The sequence below is a fragment of the Zootoca vivipara genome, chromosome 6 (genome assembly GCF_963506605.1).
Source record: "Zootoca vivipara chromosome 6, rZooViv1.1, whole genome shotgun sequence".
Taxonomy (NCBI): domain Eukaryota; kingdom Metazoa; phylum Chordata; class Lepidosauria; order Squamata; family Lacertidae; genus Zootoca; species Zootoca vivipara.
The window spans coordinates 59,152,848-59,177,378 of record NC_083281.1 but is presented as its reverse complement, the minus strand read 5'-3'; the positions used below and the strand labels follow the sequence as shown (position 1 = coordinate 59,177,378).

The following is a 24,531-nucleotide window of genomic DNA, read 5'->3' as shown; positions in this document are numbered from 1 at the left end:
CGGGGCATGCTAGGGTGGTGTAGTGGTTAGAATGTCAGACTATGACATGGGAGAGCAGGGTTCAAATGCCCACTCAGGCATGAAGCTCACTGGGTGACCTTGGGCCAGTCTCTTGCTGTCAGCCTAAACTACCGCACAGGGTTGTTGCGAGGGTAAAATGGGAAGGAGAAGTATGTATATACCACCTTGAGCTCCTTGCAGGAAAGCTGGGATATAAATGTAATAAATAGATAAATACTTGGGGGCTAAATCCTAACACCACACAGGTGGTCAAAGAGAACAGGGGCCCCATATCAAGCACAAAGAACACAAGGGCTCAAGTTATATGAAGCCAGGGGGGCTGGAGCAACTTCTACACAAAAAAAATTACGGACATGAGGACTCCATTGCACTGATAGCAGCAGATAGACCTGACTTCATTGACCTTGCCAAGTTCCCTCTGAAAGGCATCCAATCCAGTAGTTATTTCCAGCTGTGTCCCCCCCCCCAACCCAGTGCAACCTGGCACTCCTTTTAGGAAGCTTGCATTACAACTCCCATCAGACCACACAGCACTAGGAGTTGTAGCCCAAAACACTGGAGGGTACAAATTTTTGGGGAAGACATTTCTTACAGCAAAGAATTCCACATAGGAAGAATAGTGTTGTGAGTTCAGCCAGTGCCAGACTCCCCTAAATTCCTAGACCCAGTCAGTGTTGGAAGTAAATCAAGCCTCCTGAACCCCTGGATCCAGCAAGGATTAAAACATAGGCCAGGCTAGCTTCCTCACAGGACAATCGCCGTGGAACCATTAAGAAATAACAAAGGGAAAGGTGATGGGCCATGAAGATAGAGAAGGGACTCTGGACCAGGTAGCCCTCCTCCTGCTCAAGCAGCTGGTTAGAAGACGAAGCCAGAGTTTGAAGCAGAATTGAGAGTTGGCTGTGATGTGGCCTAGAAGAAAAAGGGTTGCAGGCTGGTAAGGCAGCAAGCTGGAGAGAGGGTCAGATCATGATGGTTGTGGTCTGTGTTTGAATCCAAGGCTGGGGTGTTGATGCTGTGGACCCCTCCATCATAGCCTCAGCTTGCATATATGTGTAAATAAACAATATATCAAAAAGACTCAGCCTCCACTGTGCCTCATTCCCAAAAGGAACCATGGATAAGCACCTGGAACCTCTGGAATCTTGCACCGCTTGGAGATTTGGGTGGTGCACAACAATATAATGTTCCACCATCTTCCCTGTTCTCACCGATAGCATTTTCACAATGACACCTCAGCCATAGGATCTCAGCCACCAACACTCCTTTTGTGATTGGCTGCTGCAGACTGAAAACTGCTACAACCAGCCAGCTACTCTCCAATGACTAGTCCAGGCCACCTTTGCTACAGAATGGGATCTGCCAAGAAACAAATTCGGGGGACTTTGCCCGCTTCCTCTCCTCTCTCTTACTTCTGGGGCACAATTCAGAAATGGCAACCCACTCTATTGGGATCAACTAGAAACTCTCAGGAGGTTTTTAAATATTTTTTATTTTGGGGGAAACACACACACACACACCCCACGAGCCAGACTTGCAAGAACAGGAAGTCAAACAGAATGGGCAGCTACATCTGCAAACGCTCCCAAGTTGAGGATTATAGATTATAGCTATCAGCTATTTGCATATCAGAATTTTAAAGCAGCCAAGACCCCTCCAGCGAACAAGGTCATAGCAAAGATTAAAAAGAGAAAGAGAGGGGAGGGGGAAATTCCCTCTCATTTTCTTCTCCTTCCCTTGACTTTCTCATTTCAGTGAGGCGCATGCATGCACGGGGCTATCAGAAACGTGATGGACGGCTGCTCATCCCCTCCTACCCAACCATGCCTGGCAGCCTGCCCTGCTGAGGCCTGTGCTGAAGGAAGAGTAGTGCAAAAATATTGGACACTTGAAACAGGAGCAATGGGGTACACCAAGCCGCATAGCACATCCCTGGAGAAATGTGGTAGAGCATCCTTGCCCTTCAGGAAGGGTTCCTCACAAACGGACCTCACCCATGCCGTTCAGTACAGACAACTGAAATTTCCAGGTTCAGAAGCAGTAAACTTCTCTATATTCAGATGAGGGGGGTGCAACTGATGGACAAGGCTCCTGCACCTTTCTGCTCTCCATGTGGGAAGCAGGACCCTGGACTAGATCAACATAATTGCAGGAAGTGATGACCACTGCCCTCTGCCCATGTGGCAAGCCACGTGGCTGCAGTCTCCAGGGAAGAAGCTTCCAAAGCAGGCCTGGCCCTGCCCATCCAAGATGGCAATGGGCTTGTTGAAATCAGAGGAGGAGCATATAAGGACTTCCTTTGCCAGCTTCTTAAGTAGCCAGGGTTCTTCCAAGAACTGGACCTTGAAAACTTCATTAATACTTTTAATAGAATCAGAATCAGAAAGGGGGAACTATGTAATGAGTCCCATGACACCTGCATAGCCAACAGAGGTGGAGTAGAAATTTAATTCAGTTTGCATTTAAAGACAACAATACACCAACTGAAATGGAGCCCCACTTTGAAACTTGCATTTTGCAATGCAGTTCTCCAGCCAAGCAATCATGTACGAAAGTGTGTATAGGTAAAGTGTGTATAGAAATGAAAATATAAGTGAAGGTGACATACAAAAATGCATATCGGCATTGGCAAAAAATGTGTGAATTACGCAAAATGTGCACATCACACTAAAATAAGATGAATTTTCATGAAGCCTTAAAAAAAAAAAGAACACCTGAAACTGATGTGGAAATGTGGAGAACTGAAGTTCGGACTGGAAAAATGGTAAGATGAGAGAAACCCAAACTGATGATGGGAGCTGTAATCTAGCAACATCTGAAGGGGGCGAGGTGTTCCCTATCCCTGTCTTACTCCAATGCAGGATTTCAGATGCTCACGCATCCCTGCCAGATGTGCCCAGCCAAGCTTTTCTTGCAGGGGCCCAAAGGAGAAGTTTTTGCAACTTCCCAAGAAAACCTTAGTGCACTGAGTACATGGAAGTGAGCTTCCCCCCTATGCTTCTCAGTTCCGTGCAGCAGCCCCGCAACAGGTAGAAGGCATGCTCAGATCCTTCATCAGCCCCCAATCCCCCCTTTTTTCATGCTTGAATGGGAAGGATTTCCCCACTCCCACCAGCCAACCCTCTACTGAGGACTACTCCAGGGACCAAAGGAAGAAAAGGAAACAGAGAATGTGGAAAGAAGCTGCAGATGATTCTGGAGCTCTGCTAACGAGGGACCTGAAAGGAGAGGTGGTCTTGGCCTCCGGTCTGGTCATGGAAGCCCTATCTAATAAATGATGGCCATGAAGCTGTGCCTACAGCACTTCACCTTGACTGCAGCTCCATGGCAGAGCACTTGCTCTGCATACAGAAGGTCCCAGGTTCAAGCCATGGCCTGAAATGCTACTAGAGACAATGTTGAGCTCAATGGACCACGGTCTGACTCATTATAAGGCAGCACGCCATGTTCACCTAGGATGCCAACAGGTGCCTGGTTGGGGAAAGCGCTTGAGGTATGCCAACCTGGCCACTCAAGAAGTCAGCGAGTCTTTGGCAAAAGAAGATTTGGATGGCAAACCCTGGATGGCACCCAGGAGCTTTTAAAAACACAACTCTCTCCACCCCCACCCACCCGCCTGGCCTGGCCTCCACACAGCATCTTCCTAGCCTGCCACTGCTGACACACGGTGGATCCTACCAGATAAAGAAGAAATTCAGGCTGCTCAAAGTTTCCCTTTTTTTCCCTCTTTCCCTTTTTTTTACCCATTCCATTCCTGATAAGTGTGGTGCCTGCACAGAGACTGATAGAAGGCCTATCGCGGCGGTTAGCGCAGAAAGGAAAAGCCTATCGCCGCAGCATCGCCGGACTCACATCAACTCCCAGCCACACAGAAATTAATATCACTCCAATTACCAGAGTGGAGATGGGCTGCACAGCGGCGATAATAAAATCTCTTTTACATAAAGAATGCAAATAACCAACGCCAGTGGGGGCGGGGGGGGGGGGGAGGAGGAGGGAGGGACAAGGGGGAAAGGAAGAGGAAGCAACTTGCCACCCTTACTCTGGTTGCTTATGAATTTGATCCGGGATACAGTGTCAGGACCTATTTTTCAACTTCAGGGAACTTAATTAAGCAAACCACTGACTGCAACATTTGCAACATCTGGGACTGTTCTGGTAGCAAGGTGCATATGAGCATGTTCAGAGTGCACTTCCCTCACACAACTGGAAGCCAGAACTTTGGAGTCCCGGCTCACATACCGTCAACAGACATTAGAAACAGAACACCCACCACATGCAGTGGCAGAAGTCTACGCCAGGAAGACCCTACCATGCGGATTCAGACTTGCATGGGTTCCACAGACGCAAGGAAGCCCCTCCTCAAAAGTCTCTCTGCAGAGAGTGGATAGAAAACAGTAAACGTTGTTTTTCCTGACCTTTTAAGAAGGCTGCAATGAAATATAAGGGGGGCTTTAAGGAAGCTTTGCCAGCAACCTGAGGAGCCTCCATGGTGCCAGACTTAAAAGAGGATGGGGAAAGTATATTCCACAAGATGTACTTGATATGAAGACTAGTGGCTGCAGTTTGTTTATTTATTGTTATATTTGTATATATTCCGCCTTTCTGCCAAGGAGCTCAAGATGGAACATGACTCTCCGCCCCCTCCCCATTTATCCTCACAACAATCCTGCGAGGTAGATCACGTTGAGAGACCAAGAGCCGTAAGCTCAGTAGTAGAGCGGCTGTCCTGCAGAAGGTCGCTGGTCCAATCCCAGGCACCTCCAAGTAGGGCTAGGAGAGAACCCTGCCTGAAACTCATCAGAACTGCTGCCAGTCAGTGTAGATAAGTTTGGGCTACACAGACCATTGCATTCACTCAGTATAAGGCAGCTTCCTATGTTGCTGAGACTGTGAGTGACCCAAAGTCATGCTGTGAGCTTCACAGCTGAGTAGAGATTTGAACCTTGGTCTGCCAGGTCCTACTCTTGACACTGTAACCATGACACCATGGCTGGCGCTTTATGCACAGTAACGTAGGAAACTGCCTTACATTGAGTAAGGCCCTTGGTCTTTCAAGCCCAGCATGGTTTACACTGACCGGTAGTGGCTCTCCAGATTCTCACAAAGGTTTCTTCTTCCCATCCACTGCCACCAGATCTCATAAACATGTCGGGTATGGAGCTTAGCTCCTTCTGCACACCAATCAGGTGCACTCCACCACTGAGCCAAGGTTCATACGCATCTCCCAACTCAGCCTAGACATGGTCTTAAGGCACGCAGGGTAGCCAGAGCTCTACACTCTATTCCTCTCAATTCCTACTACAGAGATATGCTGTCCCTGGGGAACACAAGAAAAGAAGAGACGTGGGTGAAATCTTGTGTCCAAGTTCATGTGTACACAGTTCCCCATGTGCTGGTCCTATCATCACCCACCACCTGCAGCCAAGACTGAGGACCAGTGCAGCTGGACGCAATGTGCTGCAGTTGTGTAGCGGCTAGAGGGTCTGAGTTCAAATCTCTATTGGGTGACAAAAATCACAGGGTGATCATGGGCAAATTACTACTCTCTCAGCCTAGCCTATCTCACAGAATTGTTGCACAGATTTAAAAGCGATGGGGGGGGGGGGGAGCTTTGATGCTACATTGAGCTCCTGGGAGGAGAGGAGGGATATCAATGCAACAAATAAACCAAGAGCAAGGTATGGATGAATGGGTCAATTTCAATTTCTCTAAGTTTCATATTTTTCCAGTCTTAAATTCAGTTCTCCACGTTTTATATCAGTTACCATTAAAAAAAAAGTCATCATGCAAATTCATCAATATCTTCATGTGGATAATATAACATTCACCTTTTTATATGACTTTAGCCTGATATGCACATTTTTGTAAAGTAATTTTCTCTAATATAATGTATTTTTGTATGTGCTATTTTCAACAATACATGCATTTTTATGCACACTAGTATACAAATCTTTGTACATATTGCTTGGGCAGAGAACTACATTGCAAAATTCAGAGAAATGCGAATTTCGAAGAAGGGCTGTGTTTTGGTTTGCGCCTTGTATTGGAAAGCACAAATTAGGGAGGGATCACCTTTAAATGCAAACTAAATCAAATTTATTCACCACCCCTAATATATGTGGACACGATAAGAATTTGCTGGATCAGGCCAATGGCCCATCAAGCCCAACAAACTGTTCTCATAGTGGCCACCCACTTTCTCCTCCTGTGGTTTCCAGGAACTGGCATGCAGAAACAGTACTGTCTCCGGCGGTAGAGAGGCAGAGCATAGTTATCATAGCTACCGTGTTTCTCCAAAAATAAGACACCGTCTTATATTTAGGTAAAGGTAAAGGGACCACTGACCATTAGGTCCAGTCGTGACCGACTCTGGGGTTGCGCGCTCATCTCACATTATTGGCCAAGGGAGCCGGCGTATAGCTTCCAGGTCATGTGGCCAGTATGACAAAGCCGCTTCTGGCAAACCAGAGCAGCACATGGAAACGCCGTTTACCTTCCCGCTGTAGCGGTTCCTATTTATCTACTTGCATTTTGACGTGCTTTCGAACTGCTAGGTTGGCAGGAGCTGGGACCAAGCAACAGGAGCTCACCCCGTCACAGGGATTCGAACCGCCGACCTTCTGATCAGCAAGTGGTTTAACCACAGCGCCACCTGGGTCCCCCGTCTTATATTTATTTTCCCTCAAAAACACACACACTATGGCTTATTTTCAGGAGATGTCTTATTTTTTCCCTCCTCCTCCTCCTGTCGCGGCCGGCATTGATGCTGCGCCTATGTCTTATTTTCGGGGTATGGCTTATATTCCTTGAATGCTTAAAAATCCTGCTGCGGCTTATGTTCATAGAAACAGGGTAGTGGCCATTAATTGCCTTATCCTCCATGAATTTATCTACCGGTAATCTTCTTTTAAAGTCAACCAAGTTGGTGACCAGCACTGCCTACTGTGGGAGTGAGTTCCACAGTTTAAGTATGTGTTGCATGAAGGAGAACCTTGTCTTGATTTTTTCTAAATAACTTTCTATTGGGTTTTATCAACAAGGATCATAGGAATAATAAATGATACAAATAAGCAGACGAAGTCTTCTCAAGTCATTTGTATATCACAACAACCATAATAAATTTGCACGAATATTTACCATATATGGGTGTATTGTTAGTGATCAGTGCATAGTTTCTTGGTTCACGAATTGGTTTAAATGAAAAGAGAGTTTTTGATGGGTAGCTCAGTCGGTAAAGCATGAGACTCTTTATCTCAGGGTCATGGGTTTGAGCCCCACATTGGGCAAAAGATTCCTGCATTGCACGGGGTTGGACTAGATGACCATTGTGGTCCCTTCCAACTTTAGCAATCTATGATTCTATGAAAAAGAAAGGGGAAACAGAATAGAAGAGAATTAACAGATAACATTCAGCATCAAATAGCTAAATGCTTAATCAGGATCCCTTGTGGTGGTGCTTAGATTACGTATGAGTAATAGTCATTTTTCCTCTTTTGTTACCAATGAAACAATATAAAGTGTTGCCTTATCTGGTTGTTGTGCCATCAGCTGAGCATCCTACCCCTTGAGAAGACAACAACAACCCAGTTCTTGGGGCTGAGCCAGGGACAAAGTCAAGGTTAAGGGTCCCATAAGCAAAGCTGGATATAAACCATTACTCTGCTCTTAGTATGTTGGCAAAAAGGATTTGGGCATCTTGAGTCTCCCTTCTGCTGTTCTGAGATGAATGAAGAGCAGCAGTGGACAGAGCAGACATAGGCAGGGTGGGTGGGTGGGAGGAAGGAGGGGGTGTTGTGCCATGTGGCCAGCCAAGGATGAGCAGAGCAGCCTCACATCCGTCCATCGAGGGCAAAAGGTCTGGGGTGGGAAAGAGCAGATAACCAAGGAAGAGACAGAGGAGGTAGTGGCGAGGGAAGTCCTGCAGATATATTTCCGGCCAATACATCTAGGAAGGGCTGGGGATATCAGCCTGGCTGTGAACAGACATTTCCCTTCCTGAACAGGGAGTGGTGTGTGTATGTGTTTCTGTGTGTGTGTGTGTGTGTTGGAGCAGGGGAAAGAGAAGAAGAAATTAGACAAACACTTTTAGAAGCGACTCTCACTTTCCTGATCTCCTGACTTGAATCTTCTGCTTTCATTGTTGCTTTAATGGTTTCTCTTTATTGTTACACTGCTTTAATTTGCCTTGTTTATTATATACGTTAATTATGGATCTTATAATGTTGTTGCTTCACTGTGTCTTTTAATTATGGGTAGCTGCATTTTTAGACTTGGGTTTGTTCTTGTTATTTTGCTGTTGGCTAGGCTTTTATTCATTTCTTTGAACCGCCCTAGTATTTCTTCTTGAAATGAAAGGCGGTGTATAAAGCCTTTCAATAATATTATAATACTCACAAGCAACTGCTGCTGCAGAGGGAGATGGGAATCACATTCAGGGCATGGAAGACTCAAGGCAGTCTGGACTTTGGAGTTCTTTACAAAGTGACCGAGAGGCTGTGTGTATATGTGGGGTGTCTTTGTGGATTTGCTAGGATGAATTTGGTCATCCACTCAATTCAAGTAGCAAAAGCCATAAAGCAAAAGCTGGAGTTACGAGATGTGTTTGGAAAAGGAGGAAGGATAAGAAAACAGCAAAGGGCCCTCCTCCACAAATAAGTAAGAAATGACGAACTTTTTTTTTATAAAGACACCTGCGGCAGTCTCACAGACGTGGAACTAGATTTCTCATCCTTGATCCATTCTAGTAGATCACGGAGGCTGCCATTCTCAGTGACACACCATGATGCCTGGTGCCCATTTGGATTCAATTCATTCTAGATCTGTCCCCATCCTCTTCCTTGATGAGATCTGCAAGGGCAACACTAAGGAGGAGGAAGCTTACTGGCTTCATTCGGAAAAGGGCAATCAAAATGATCGAGGGGGTGGGATCAACTCTCCTCTGGGGAAACTTTTTGGGGTAGAGAGAAGGTGAGTAAGAGGTGACATGGCAAAAAGTTCATGAAACAATGGATGGCACTGAGAAAATGGATGGAGAAATGTTCCTCCTCCTCTCATAACACCAGAACTCATGGACCCCCAATGAAGCTGAATGTTGGGAGGGTGCAAGGCAGACAAGAGGAAGTACTTTTTTCCACAGAGTGCAGTGTTAAATTATGGAGCTCATTCCTATAGAAGGCAGTAATGGCCACCAACCTGGATAAAAGAAGATTAGGCAAATTCATGGAGAGAAAGGCAATCCACAATGCTCGCCACAGTGGCCATGCTCTACCTCCACTGTCATGGGAGTTATCCCTATGGGTGCCAGCCTAATACTTATGTCAAACCATGGGCCCAGGCACAGGCAAGGTTCTCTCCCAGCCCTACCTGGAGATGCCTGGAATTGAACCTGGGACCATGCAAAGCAGGTGATTAGCTAAGGATCCTTCCCTATCACTCTAAATACACATCCATCCCCCTCCACCCCAGATCATATATAACCAAGCTGTTGTTCGCCAGCTCATCACACACTCACAGACTTTTCCACTGACAGATGGAGACTGGCACACCCAATTGTTTCTGCATGCCTTGTTGGTTTACAGATGAAAGTCCAGTGAGGGGGGGGGGGACAACTATGAGCAGCACTCAGCTTTCCTAAAACTCACGGCTTTCCACAATACTCAGGGCTCATGAGCTTACTAGCCTTCAGAAGCTTTTTAGCTCTGCTCCGTCTGTAAAATTCCCACATTTGATGTGGAAAGAAAACAGTAACGGTGGATTTTCTCCCTAAGAGTGGCGATTTTTGCTTCAAATTATTAAAGAAGTCTTCACGTTCTTAAAGACACTGTCCTTCAGGATTCCCCAAAAGGCATCAATCAAGTGGAAAAGAATTAAAAGTCTCTGATTGATTGCCTTTATTTTAAAACCAATTTTGGTTGGAGAAATCTGTGCTCAATTTGGAACTTGGCTAAGATACCAGCTCCATGAGAGCAGAAGCAGCATAGACCTGCCCCTATGTGCATGAGATCTTTTTCATCACTTAGGGGAGTGGTTTAGTGGTTTAGCAGGGAAGACAGGAGTAGGAGGGGGGAGGGGGGACTTACCTGGCCCGTTCCAAAGCTTTGACTCCTGGGGCTTCTCCAGAATCTCTTGTTTATCTGGCTCCTTTGGGCTCTCCAAGCTCTCTCTGAGTTCAGTCTCTGAAAATTGAAGTAATGAAATCATCGAATCATCACTCAGAATCATTGAGGGCTGTGAAGAAAATATGGCCAGCCATTCAGGTGCACCAGGCTTTTATGAGCCAAGTTTCATGATCCAGCTGCAGGACAGCTATTCACACAGCTGCAACATGCACAGAGTGCTCGCCATGGCTAAGAAGGGGGTGTTCTTTGGAGATAGAAAGCAAAAGACCTAGCACCCCCCCCCACGCAGCAAGTGGGATGATCAGGACATAATTGAACTGCATGGAACTGAGTCTGGCCTGTACCATTTCACGCTATACGTGGGGATGCACATGGGTGAATACTATACCCCTTCTATCCAAAATGACACCAGCCCCTGCATACTGGAAAGGGGTGTGTCAGCAGGAAGGGATCCAAGTTTATCTTATCTTCCGGAGACAACTGTTTTCTAAGTGCAGGAAATTATTTCATTTTAATTCTAGTAGAGCATTTGACTGTGTGAGCTGTGCTTCCACCACCCCTCAGCCTTCAAAGACAGAAGTGGTCCAGTGAATTGTTTATCATCTCACCTAATGTGTGGGAGACTTTAGTGAATGCGTTGGGTTCTCACCTGATGTCTAAGAACTAGGACCAGGAATAAGAATGACATTTAATATGTTGAACTGGCTCCCAACCAAGGACAGAATGACGTGCATAGGATGCCAGGAAATCCCACAATGTGACAATCAGCATACAGAGCTGCTTGCTAGATAATAATGAATCTGACTGGTCCAGCCCTTGCCTCATCACTCATCCTCATAACAGCCAACTCCTAAGGGCCAAAGCCCCTTCAACTCCCCCAATAAAATATTTGAGCTCCGACCCCCCCCCCCGGTTGATGGGCATTGCCATTCAAATGGTGTGTGTGTGCTGCATCTTGTCGTGGCTTACCTGCCCCCCAATATTTTATTTAAGTTGGCACCCCTACCTGTGTATTATCTCTATATCTTCTCCTCTGTACCTGATGTTTGAAGATAGAGCCCACAAACCGGATATACTTTGCAATATTTTATTTATTTGTGGCATTTATATCCCACCTTTTTCTCCAAGGAGCTCAATGTGGCATACATGGTTCTCCCCCTCTTTCATTTAATCCCCACAACAACCCTGTGAGGTAGGTTAGGCTGAGAGGAAGAGGGACTGGCCCAAAGTCACCCACTGAGCTTCATGACCGAGCGGGGATTTGAACCCTGCTCTCCCAGGTTCTAGTCTTGACACTAACCACTACGCTGCACTGGTGCTCAATACTTTAAAAAAAAACACAACTCAATGAAGTTCTAATAATTAAAGAAGCTTGTGTTCTGTGTGAAAAAAGGCAAAGCCTAAAATCCAAATGAATTATGCAAATTAAAATTTATTCAAATTGAAGGTAGGGCAACAAGCAGGAATAAGGAACTATGCAAAGTGCTAATCACTACCTCTCTTGCTAAGACTCACTTGGACATACCAGGTTTTACTAGCCACTCTCGATCTATTTTCAAGCTTATTTGGAGCCAGTAAGGCCTAAAAAGAAGAAGCCACAGCCGACATTTATACCTTGCCTTTCCATAAAACCTCCAGGTCAGCTAACAACAGTTTGAAAAAAGGTAAGAAGAAAAAGATAATATAAAATAAAAGAGCAGATAAAATCAGTATCAAGCAGTCTAAAAAAAAGATGTCATACAGTACCATTACATCAAGCTGTTTCGGCACTAAAATATCAGTAGGGTCAATCACACCTTGTTATAAAGAGATTAAAAAGAGCTTCCCAGAAAATGAATGCTTTTTTATAAAATAAAATAGAACAAAACAAAATAAAATAAGCCATCAGAATGAGCATGCCAAGTGCTTAGGATGGTTCTCTCTCAAGTCATTCGAAGCACATAATATCAAGCCAGGCCAATTGCTCCACATCGCTCAGTACTGTCCACACTGACTGGCAGCAGTTGTCCAGAGTCTCCCACACTTACAGGGAGATGCTGGGGTTTGAACCTGGGGGCTTCTGTGAGCAATGCATGAGCTCTTCCATCAATCTACAGCCATTCCCCAACCCAACGCAACCCTTGCAGAAAGGGCACATAACAGAGAGCCTCCGCTGAAGAGCTCACTGAGCTGGCAATCCCAGAACACTCCCAGGATGTTTCACTTTAAGCTTATGAGATACAAACATCAACCGTGACTGGATGATTTGGGGGGCTCAGAGTTGCTTCCTTATTTTCCAGACTTCCCCTCCTCCTTCCCCCAGCTCCAGCTGGCTGATGAAAATAAAGAAAATTGGGTGGGGAAAGAAAACTTACTTCCTGGGCCTACTCTCCCGGTGGCAGACTCATAGCAACTTGATGGCAATTATTTTCCCCATTAACTGCTGTTCGAGATCCTGCCGATAAGCCTCTCTGCATAAGACAGCGTGAAAGATTAGCGGGCAGAGGGCATGTTTGCCTTTGCACCCAGGCCCCCAATAACCACCGCCAAAAAAGGCCCCACACCCATGGCCCAATCGATTGGCGCCATTAAGGGCGCCTGGGGTCGGTGACGTCACCGGTGATTGGTGATTATTAATACAGGTGATAAGGCGGGAATGGGGTGGGGGTGGGGTGGATGATTAACATCAAATAAATCAATCGCCGGGTATAAAAGTCCCATTATTTTTGGCTATAAATCAAAGTGGCTGGCATATTGATTGTTATCCATCGCGCTGAAAGCTTTTTGCTATGCGCCACAGGAGCAGCAGTTATTGCAGCCGGTGCGTTATCATGCGCTATCACCTCCTTTTATCACGACGCGCTAGTGCCAGGTGCACTGTTCAGGCTGGAGCTTTCAGAGCTCTCTGCTCTCCCTAACCTCCACCCTCCCTACCCACAACCCCCCACCCCTCAGCCTGAGGCTGTTGTAGAGAGCTTTAAAAATCAGATAAAGGAATCTCTTGCTTCCTTTTCTACAGACCAGCTCGGTGGGTCAAAGTCTGCCCAGCGCACAAAACACTTGGCTTCCCACCCACCCACCAACTGCCCCAGGTCCCAAACATCCTGCAAGTCCCTCAGAGATGAACAGCTTCCTAATAGACATATATGCAGTTGTGCGTGGACAATGGCAGTTAACGTGCCGGGGGTGGGGTGGGGGTGGGAGTGGGAGGAGGAAAGTTTGGATTTGATATCCCGCTTTATCACTACCCGAAGGAGTCTCAAAGTGGCTCACAATCTCCTTTCCCTTCCTCCCCCACAGCAAACACTCTGTGAGGTGAGTGAGGCTGAGAGACTTCAGAGAAGTGTGACTGGCCCAAGGTCACCCAGCAGCTGCATGTGGAGGAGCGGGGAATCGAACCTGGTTCACCAGATTACAAGTCCACTGCTCTTAATCACTACACCACACTGGCTCAACGCTCAATGTGTGTGCATACGTGTGCACGAAAAAGGAAAGATTAGATGGCCAAGGGTCACCAAATGATGCCTGACATTTATCAGGGAGATAATCAAATTATGAATATTACTATTTATGCTCCCTTGTTTTTTTATTATATATAAATATAAATAAAACAGCTTTAGAAATTCGCTGACCCTCTGCTTAGGAGCCAAACACACCCACCATTTAAGAAGCAGAAAATGAAACTAAAACACACAACTTAGGCTCTAGGTCAGGCATCCCCAAACTGCGGCCCTCCAGATGTTTTGGCCTGCAACTCCCATGATCCCTAGCTAACAGGACCAGTGGTCGGGGAAGATGGGAATTGTAGTCCGAAACATCTGGAGGGCCGAAGTTTGGGGATGCCTGCTCTAGGTTATGTCCCACTGCCAAATGGAAACCGGCTGGCAGGAATATGAAGCATGCCCTTTCTGCCTGCTTCTGCCTTGCAAGGATGAAGAAGAGGATAAGCGAAGGAGGTACAGACAACATCAGGGCCTACTCAAGTCAGACTGCCCCCTGTAGCCAACTTTACATGTTATATCATTTGTTTTAGTGCTTTAAAACACCATTGGGTGCCTTGCCATATAAATGCAACAAATAAGTAAAAAAAGAAACCGGGACGGGGGGAATAAAAGAAAAGAAAAAAAGTATATAATATAATCATCACCATCCAAGTTGAGTTCTATGGCATTTTCTCTTTTTAGGGAACCTTGTTATAGCCTGAAAGGCACAGGAGCACATTACAATGGTACCGCGGTTTACAAACAGTCCCATTTACGAATGCCTCCGTTTACGAACGCCGCAAACCCGGAAGTGTTTACATCCGGGTTCCCTGGCATCGGATGCGCAGACGCGATCTGTGCAGCTCGCGCTTCGGGGAGCGAATGCCTCCATGGAATGGATCGCGTTTGTAAACCGAGGTTCCACTGTACCTGGTTAGGGTTGCCATTGCATTGAAGAGCAAAAAAGAGGACACCATGACGGCCATTCAAAGCAAATCCGTAGATGCAATTTGTCTTAAATTTTACCCCTGAAAAAGAGAACATGTCCTGGATAAAGAGGGCACATGGCAACCCTACCTGGCAGAGCACACATTGTCAGTGTCACCTCAGGTACTGTACTTTCAAAACACTATCATACCACTTGAAAGAGTCATGGCTTCCCCCAAAGAACCCTAGGAACTGTAGTTTGCCTGTTTGGTGCTGAGAGGAGACCCCTATTTCCTTCACAGAGCTACAATTCCTAGAGTGGTTTAATGGGTTCAGGAATCCTAGGAACTGTAGCTCTGTGAGGGCAACAGAGGCCTCTTAACTTTAAATGTTTAGCACAGATGGGGCCTAAGACAGCCTCCAACACTGTACACACTTTGTTGGGTGCCAGAAACGTTTCTTCTCTCTCCAACCTTCCCCAGAAGGATGAGTTGACTCATAGGCAGTTATCGGATTTCTTTGTTTTGAAAAATGTGTTCTTAAATTCTGTTTTCAATTGTATTTTTCCTGCTGCATGCTGCTAAGCTATTTTGTAACATTCAAAAATGTATACACATTTTTTGGGGTGCCACAAACTTTTCTTACTTGTCTAGCCTTCCCCAGAAGGATGAGTTGACTCATGGGCAGTTATCTGATTTCCTTTTTGAAAAATGTGTTTTTAAATTCTATTCTCAATTGTATTTTTCAATTGTAACATTTAACCATTTATAAAATAGTCTAAAATAATAAAAATGTCTTTATGGATAAATAAACGAGAGATGAGGGGGAGGGAGGGAGCGAGGGAGGCGTGGAGAGGTAAAAGTCGTCCAATTAGATCTTGTCAACATTAACACTCAGAAGTTAATCTTGCTCTTTTCTTGGGACTTTCTTCTCTCATGTAAGCACACATTGTATTACAGCCTCAATATTCAAGCTGCTTCTATGGACAAGTAAGACAGCACTATTGTTTGGGCCAACTCATGTTTCTAAAAAGCTGGGAGACAGAAGTGGTGTGTGTGTGTGTGTGTGTGTGTGTGTGTGTGTTTTGCATTTCTAGGTCAGCATTTACCTAGCCAGGTCTGCAGTCTTTCAAGGCGCAGTAGCAAGAAACGCAGACCCTTAATTAGATTACAAATTGCTGTGGAGAGAGAGCAGAATTTATTGATTGAAATTTGAGCCAGAGCAGGGAGCTGCTGCACAGAGGCTATAAGAAGCAGAGAGGCTATAAGAAGCAGAGCTATAAGAGGGTATAAGAAGCAGAGCTACGAAATCCCCAGTTGAAGTCTTGCCTCTCCCACGAAGCCGTGAGCAGCCCTTAGGGTAGGTCGTTCATCTGCAGTATGGGGACAATAGTACTGATCTATCTTGCAAGTCTCTTGTAAGGATTCCAAGTTAACGTACACAATCTGCTTTGCAAATGTTACAAACCCTAAGTATGATTGCAGACAGTGGAAGAACACAGGAAGCTGCCTCACACATAGCCTTGGTCCATCTGGCCCAATATTGCCTGTACTGACTGGCAGCAGTTCTCCAGGATCCTCACCTCTTTCTGGAGATGCTGGGGATTGAACCTGGGACCTTCTGTGTGCAAAGCACATGCTCTACCGCTGAGCCACAGCACTACCACTGAACTGCATCCTTTCCAGTCCCCATATGAGAAACAGGAGTAATAAAGACTGCACCTCTGAGCATGGAAGATTGTCTTTCCTTCTCTACAGAATGACCACAGCAATCCTTTCACATATCAGAGCAGGGGTGGGAAACTTGTAGCCTCACAGATGTTGCTGGACCACAACTCCCTTCATCCCTGACCATTGGCCCTGCTGGCTTGCGGCTGATAGGAGCTGGACCCCAACAACACCTGCAGTTGAGGCACAGCACAAGAAAGGAACTTACTTTCGCTGCAAGGGGAGCTGGACAAATCGCCTTCCACGGAGCCTTCGCGGTCAGAAGCGCCTCCCTCCTTTTCCGAATGGCTGTGGTCCTCCAAAGGAACCTCGTCCCCTTCTTCCATCTCACCAAAGGTGCCTGCAAGAGCAAAAGTAGGTCAGAAATTATGCAGGCATTCCACCAGCCCAACTTAAAAGACACACTCAAATAACATGCCACATTTGTTTTTTTAATGCACCAAGAACAGTGCAATTAACGATCCGCATGGTTTGAGGTCTGGCAAATCAATAGTGCATTGAGAGGATATTGGCAATAAACAGCAGCCTCTTCTGTCACATATGGGTGGATTCTGGTTGCATGTTCATTTGGAAAAGGAAGAGAAAAAAGTTATGTTTAGAGGTATACCAGGGTGCAAGCATAAAATTTACTAGGGATGTGGTGGGCAGAAGGCAGAATGGGTTCCCCGAGTGATTTATAGTACATTGAATCACAATAATTTAACAGCAGCAAGTAAATCTCTCGACCGTGATTGCCCTTGTGCTAATTGCTTAGGCTCCATGTTGCACACCAGGAAAACAGGAATATTTTTCTCCAGCGCTCAGAATACTAGAACTCGGGGACAGAAAATGAGGTGGAGTACTGGAAGATTAAGGACACGCAAAAGAAAGTACTTCTTCACACAGTGCACAGCTAAACTGTAGAATTCCTTGGCCCAAAAGATGTAGGAACATTGGCCAACTAGGGTGGCTTTAAAAGAAGATTAGACAAATTCATGATGGAGAAGTTCTACCTCTGCTGCTGCAGTCAGTATTCCTCTGAATGCCAGTTGATGGGAATCGCAACCGGGGAGAGTGATGTCATTGCATTCAGCTCCTTCTTGGGGGCTTCCCACTGGGGCATCTCACTGGCATCCCACAGTGAGAACAGGATGCTGGCCTTGATGGGCCCCCTTGACCTGATCCAGTAGCCAGGCTCTTTTGTTCTTAATGCTATTTTCCTGGCATTGACCATATTGGCTAGTTTTAGCTTTGTGCTAGAATTCCCGAGATCTGCCATAGCTCAGATACAGAATCGTCTTCATATTCATTCATCTGAAGTCTTTCTAAGCTGCCTCCACTCAAAAGGTCCCAGAGTGGAACCATGGGCAATATAAACCAAAATCAAACATGCATAAAACAAATTACAGATTATAATTACAAATAAAAGCGTAGCAGCAATAGGAATTCAAATGCTCAGCATGCCTCCCCCAAACCCAAAGGTGTGACTTTAAGGGGCTGCATTGTACCAAATAAAACCAGTTGTCTATCCAGTTCAGTACTGTCTACACTGACTGGCAGCAGCTCTCCAGAGTTTCAGGCAGGGAATCTGTCCCCCAGCTCTACTTGGGAGATGCTATTGAGGACTGGTGCCTGCTGCATGCATATCTGGGGCAATGGATTGGAAGAATAGGGTAGAAACCCTCCCCTAGGCTCTCCTTGGCACAGCTGCCTTAAGGGGTTTTTTTAAGAGGGTGTGGGAGTTGTGTTCTTCCCTACCAAAATACGTGAACTACTCTCCTAAATTTGCACTTCTCCAAATACTGGGAAAAAACAAACCCCAAAAATGTGCGCAAAAATGCAGTTAGTAACAAAAATAACGTACACCAGTGCTGTTAGAGGAAATTGCCTAAATGTGTAGATTAAGAGAAATGTGATCCAAATTATTCATGAATTTTCAGGAGGATTCTTCTTTTAAAAAAAATGCAATGCAGAAAATGTGGGCAGCTGAACTAAAGACTGGGGGAATTAGAAAATGAACTTGAGAGATTTGTCCAGGCCCAAGTGTTATTGATAGTATGAAGGATGATGGGAAGCTTCTCTCACCACCCCCACTCCCCACCAAAAGCACACCTGGACACATCTGAGAATTTCTGGGTGTACAGCCGCTTCACACCAGCAGCTGGCATGATGAACCTCCTTATTAATTGTGCACCCCATGGCCAATGCTGACACTGCCCAAACATCTGGGCCGGCCCTATTTGCCAAGAGGGCAATACAATAATGAATGAGAGAAGCCAGCAGGTTTTCTGTGTGGTGCAAAGTCTGCCATTCTCTGTCCTCTCTCTCTCTCTCTCTCTCTCTCTCTCTCTCTCTCTCTCTCTCTCTCTCTCTCTCTCTCTCTCTCTCTCTCTGGCCTTATTCATCTGGGTGAAATACGGTAAGTTTCTGTGTCTGTGTGGAAGGGGGGGGAGAGGAGATAGAAGAGGAGGGGGTTAACTTTATCAGAACCCGAGAGCCGTGAAGGCGTGAAAGAAAAAATTAGCCTAACGATGTTTCATTTACAGCGAGAGAAACGATTTGTTAGCCGGCGATTGTTTCTGAATATTATCAGAGCCTTTTTAATTGTGCTGGAACTGAAATTAGTAGAATTAGAATAAATTGCCTTCCCTTCTCCGACAGCCTCTTTATTCACGCTCATTGTTGTCTGCTTTGTATAGATTATGGGCCCTTTGTTCTTCCAGCGTAAATATACATGCCTAGAGTCATAGAGAGTGGCTGAGGTCTGGGGAATGCACAGCATGCAATGCCCCCCACCCCCTGTGCCAGCCCACTTCCCCTTTGTCGTTTAAATGTTTGCCTTTTCAGGGTGAAGGCGGGTGCTGTACCCCCAGCAGCAGCACCTGCCATCTCCTAGGAAGGGCAGACTGACCCCTGCAGGGGTGTAAGACCTCCTCTTTTATGTTATTTTTTAGAGGCCCCCAGAAAACAATCGACATTGGGGCAGGCGTCGATTGCATTAGCGAGGCTGTATGTATTTATGTGCCCTGAATGAGCCTGATGCGCAGCACAGCACAACCACCTGAGAAACCTAAGATTCCATTGTTCTAGTTACAGGTAAGTAGCCGTGTTGGTCTGCCATAGTCGAAACAAAATTAAAAAAATTCCTTAGCACCTTAGAGACCAACTAAGTTTGTCATTGGTATGAGCTTTCATGTGCATGCACTTTTTGTTTCAGTGTATCTGAAGAAGTGTGCATGCACACAAAAGCTCATACCAATGACAAACTTAGTTGGTCTCCAAGGTGCTACTGGAAGGATTTTTTTAAATTTTGTTTTGACTAAGATTCCATTATTATTATTTACAGTGGTACCTTGGTTTACGAACTTAATCCATTCCAGAAGTCCGTTCTTAAACCAAGGTGTGCTTTCCCATAGCAGCGGGGGACTCAGTTTACAAACGGAACACACTCAACATGCTCTGCTTCCGAGGCAAAGTTCACAAACCAAAACACCTACTTCCGGGTTTGCAGCGGTCTTAATCCAAGTTGTTCATAAACTAAGCTGATCTTAAACCAAGGTACCACTGCATTATGATTAATAGGGTAATATTATTAATAAAAACAAGCTTCCAGTCCTTCTGGGCAAGGAGGCAACCTTGAAAATATGTGCGCAATGCTTGTGGAAATCTTGGGATCCAGGAGGGTTGGATAAAACCTCCAGATATTTTGGGGGTCAGGGAAGAGAAGAAGAGGGACAGAAAGAGGAGGAAGAAGAAGCTGTTGAACAAACAGAGTATTGCTTTTATTGTTTCCCACCAGGGGATTTCAAGATGCAGGGTGGGCTATACATTTTTTTTTAAAAAAGCAATTCAATAATGTAATCCATACTAAATATGAAAAGCTTACATTTTTCGGAACACATTTACTTGGACCTGACATAACTTCACTGTGGGTATCCAAATCCTAGCGGTCTTAAGCCTGTAAAATGAGCAATGGTTATGGGGGCTCCTTCCAAGAGAACCAAGGTTTTTCCCTTCTATCTCAATTCCTGTGCCCCCAACCCTTAATTCTTAAAAAGGACACTATGGAGATGGAAAAGGGCGACTAAAATGATCAAGGGTCTAGAGAGCATAAAAGGAGCCTGCTGATTCACCATCCTGTTCTCACACAGTAGCCACCCACATGCCCATGGGAAACCCACAAGCAGGACCCGAGTTCAAGAACATGCTCCCCTCCTGTGGTTTCCAGCAACTGGAGCTGCTTGCCTATGAAGAAAGGCTGGCGGCTTCCTATACACTGAGCAAAGGGGAGGTGTGCTTTGTGGTGTGGTGAAATGGACAGGGAAAAGTTTTTTCTCCATCTCTCATAATATGAGAACTGACCGGAAGGAGGTTCAATACAGACAAAAGGAAGTCACATCACAATTGCCACCAAGACAGTTTTATCTGCACTACAACCCTGAAAGGTAGGTGAGGCAGACAGTGGGGCGGGTTGAGGGGGGCAAGTGGCTCAAGGATACCTAGCGAGCTTCACGGCAAACTGGTGTTTTGATCCTAGATGTCTCCAGTCGGAGTCCAGCACTCTAATTCCTGTGCCATACTGCAATCTCACCAGCCACTACAATCATGTGAGGGTTCTGCGTTCAGGAGCAACTACAGGAGGGAAATCACTTCCACGCCTGCTTGTGGGCTTCCAGGAGGCAGCTCGAAACGGAGCCCTGCACCTTTGATCTAATCCAGTCGCCCATGGGGAATTGCATTGGCTTCAGTGACTCGAAGGTAATGCAAACAGGAGACAACTCCACATAAATGTGCTATTTTAGCGACTCTCTTCGCAGGGCTTGTAGGCAGAGCTTCTTGGGCAGTAGGGATGGTACCCCAGGGAGAGCTCAACCCCAACCCCAACCCCAACCCAATATTAGCTATTGCATACATCCCCCTCCCTCTCTTTCTCAAAAAGGGGAAATAAAAGCATACACTATAGTTTTTGAACTTTGCTCTTGCAGAACACAAATAGCCAGAAACATGCCATCAGCTTTCCCAAGCCAAGCAGTGTGGGTTAACTGAGCCAGTAGATTTTTTTTTAAGGCAGAAGGGAGGGGGGAAGAAAAAAAAGAAAGAAAATGAGGGGGGTGATGGAAGAGAAGAGAGAGAAGCCAAGGCAGCAAACAGAGCCTCATTTCTGCGGGATTGCTGGAAGCCTAGCGGAGTTATCACCTCACGCAGGCTCCCTCAGTCGGCCTGATCTGTCTATTCTTCATTAAGCAAATACGCTGAAATGGAAATGAAAACATAATAGCTATTTGATTTTCGGCGAGATATTTTGCATATTGGTTCAGTGCTGATAGTGGAATTTCATCAACTCCCTTTTTTCATGCTTTAAAACTGAATTACTGAAGGCTGGCTTTACAGAGAGAGGATGAGCCCAGAAACCCACTCACTTCCCAGATACTCCGCTTAGACGATTAACTGGGACTCCCTCCCTCCTCTCCCTCCCCACCCCCCGCCTTTTTTGATAACAAGGAAGGATTTCTCTCTCTTTTTGAAAACTACTGTAAGGAAGAACTTGCGCAAATCTGAGATGATGCGACAAAGTTTCACTATGCAGAGATACTAACTGGTTCTCGCCACCTCACTTCCATTAACAGATAAAAATAAAATACCAGGTGTGCACAGGTGTGTGTGGTTAGCATGCAGGAGGCACACATGTAGCTCAGATCATGCCCTGCAAAAGCTCCAGCAAAATGCACTCTTACACATCTAAAGGAAGGGACCATTGCTCATGGGGTAAAAGCACACACTTTGCAGGCAGGCAGGAGGACCCTGGCTAGTTCCTGGTATCTCCAGCTAAAAGAAGCAGGTAGTCAGGTTAGTGGGAGAGACCTCTCTCCACTTGAACTCCTGGAGAGCTGCTTCCTGTCAGAGTAGACAATACTAGAATTAATCTGGGATTGAACTGGGCCAAATCAATGAGGCACTTCACTCAGACCATTACATACACATATAGCCGCACACACCAGCAGATCTCCTACGGATCCCAAATCCTAGTTTGGGAGGTCTTCCTCCCCTCTCCACAAGCTTTGACAATCTTGGGTCTTTCATATGAGATTTCCTGCTCCTATCGGCCAAGTGAGACTCTGCTCTGCAGATCAGATATGCTGTATGAAAGTGTTAGATCTGAAATGCTATATGAAAAATTACCCCCCACCCCAGGTTTTCTGAAATCTAAGAATTCTGAAAAACAAGAATTCTGCAACAGACTGCATGATATTCAGATTTGCATAGGCTTGCTTGGTTTAAATGTGCTGACCAATTTGTTTTGCTTCCCCCCCTTCCCCCAAATAACTGAAGCAATTGTGAATTACAGTTCCCTGTAACATGAAATGAAAAAATTCATAGAATTCACAGAATAAAGGTCAGTAGGATAGTAGAGAACAAATGAGGGTCTTTTTTTTAAGGAATAACAGAAACAGGAAAGGAACTACACCAATTTAGGAAGTACAATGTGTGCTAACCAGAAACTCCCTTTCTCATTTCAAAATTTAACAGAAATTACCCACATGCTTTCATGCTTTCAATGCAAAGGAAACACATTTTTACCCTAAAAGCATGTTTTGATTTTAAATATAAAGCTCAAATTTTGCATTAGAGGTTATATACAGCAGTTCCACAATAAACAGTAAGAATGTTTCCAGCTTTGTGAATGCCAGTGTCAAGTTTTTGACTTTGCCACAGTCTCTTTGTAAACTCACACAAAGGAACTTTGGATTGCCAACTCTCTTTCTTTCTCCAAAACGCGCCATGAACAGAGGGAGCGACATACAAAAATGTGTGGGCTGTCAGTCAACTTGTTCAGGCTCAAGGCAGCTGAGATAATTCCCTGACAAATCCTTGAAATAGCCATTTTGAGAGGATGTCAGGTTCATATTTAGCTCATGAGTTACCCCATGTGTCTAATTACCACCTCTGAAAGACAGCTGGGTCCGTGTTGGATGCTTCACAACGCTGGCAGGCAGGGATGGGAGATAACTCATAAAGAACTTGTTGCATCTCTGCACTGGCTGGAGGTTCCCTGTCCTCAAGGAAGAGTTCCATCCACACTTTCGGCTCATCCACACTTTGGTTTGCACCACCACTTTCCCGCAGGAAAACCTGCAGTTTAGCACTGAATCATAACAAGAGCCAATCACGTCTTCCGCAGCCATGCTTTCTAGGAACAGGAGAAGCAGGAGTGTGGGTGGACCCTTAGAATGCATCTTCAGTGTTGTTTAGCATGGATGTAGTGCCCCTAACTACAGGTGTGGGTGGCGCTGTGGGTTAGCTGATCAGAAGGTCAGCGGTTTGAATCCCCAAGACGGGGTGAGCTCCCGTTGCTGAGTCCCTGCTCCTGCCAACCTAGCAGTTTGAAAGCACATCAGAGTGCAAGTAGATAAATACCTCCGGCGGGAAGGTAAACGGAGTTTCCATGCGCTGCTCTGGTTCGCCAGAAGCGGCTTAGTCATGCTGCTCACATGACCCGGAAGCTGTACGCCGGCTCCCTCGGCCAGTAAAGCGAGATGAGCGCCGCAACCCCAGAGTCGTCCACGACTGGACCCAACGGTCAGGGGTCCCTTTAGCTTTAGCGCCCCTTAACGCTCACTAACTCCTCAGTTACACTCACTGATGCCATCATCCCAGACTATTTAGCCATGGTTCAGGGATGATGGGAGCTGTAGTCCAGTAACTTCAGGAGGACCACATGTTCCTCCACCTTGGATTTATACATAACCGCCCTTTGCCATAAGATTTCAGGGGAGCATGCAATATAAAAATATATAAGCAGTGACATTTAAAAAAGCAAAATGATGAACTTAAAGTAGACTTCCCCAACCTTGGCCCTCCAGATGTTTTGAGACTACCATTCCCATCATCCCTGACCGGTAGTCTCTAAGCTACAGCAATGCCAATTCAGGAAAGGGATGTAACCTGTCAGCTTCACAAAATGTGTTTGTTTCATTTTGGAGTCATAAGGCCATGAGAAGACCCATTCTGGATCAGATTAAATGTCCGCCTAGTCCACCATCCTGTTTCCCACAGTGTCTTGGTGCCACTGGAAAACCCAAGATCAGAGCTTTAGGGCACAGCTGTTCCCCAGCAACCAATATTGGAGGCATCTGATCCTGGAGTAGTATAGCAGCCAGGTGACTACAAGGTGATTCCCCCACCCCCATCCTCAGTAGTCATAGTGCCAGAATGATCTTGGGCGAGCAGGTGTTCCACTGCCTCACGGAAAGACCTTCAATTACCAGTCTTGGGAAGAGGGGTGGGCTCTCCAGA

The 24,531-nt window shown here is 45.8% G+C and overlaps 1 protein-coding gene across 3 annotated transcripts in view; it reads right to left on the bottom strand.

The window, feature by feature from the left end:
* ZFPM1 (zinc finger protein, FOG family member 1) overlaps nt 1-24,531 on the bottom strand; it is a 117,440-nt gene that overhangs the window by 44,970 nt on the left and 47,939 nt on the right. For all 3 annotated transcript variants that reach the window (XM_035117130.2, XM_060276035.1, XM_060276036.1), the window contains exons 2-3: nt 16,466-16,597; nt 10,104-10,199 (exon numbers count right to left, since the gene is read on the bottom strand). In XM_035117130.2, coding sequence (XP_034973021.2) covers nt 10,104-10,199; nt 16,466-16,597 — 228 coding nt within the window. The remainder of the gene's footprint in view (nt 1-10,103; nt 10,200-16,465; nt 16,598-24,531) is intronic.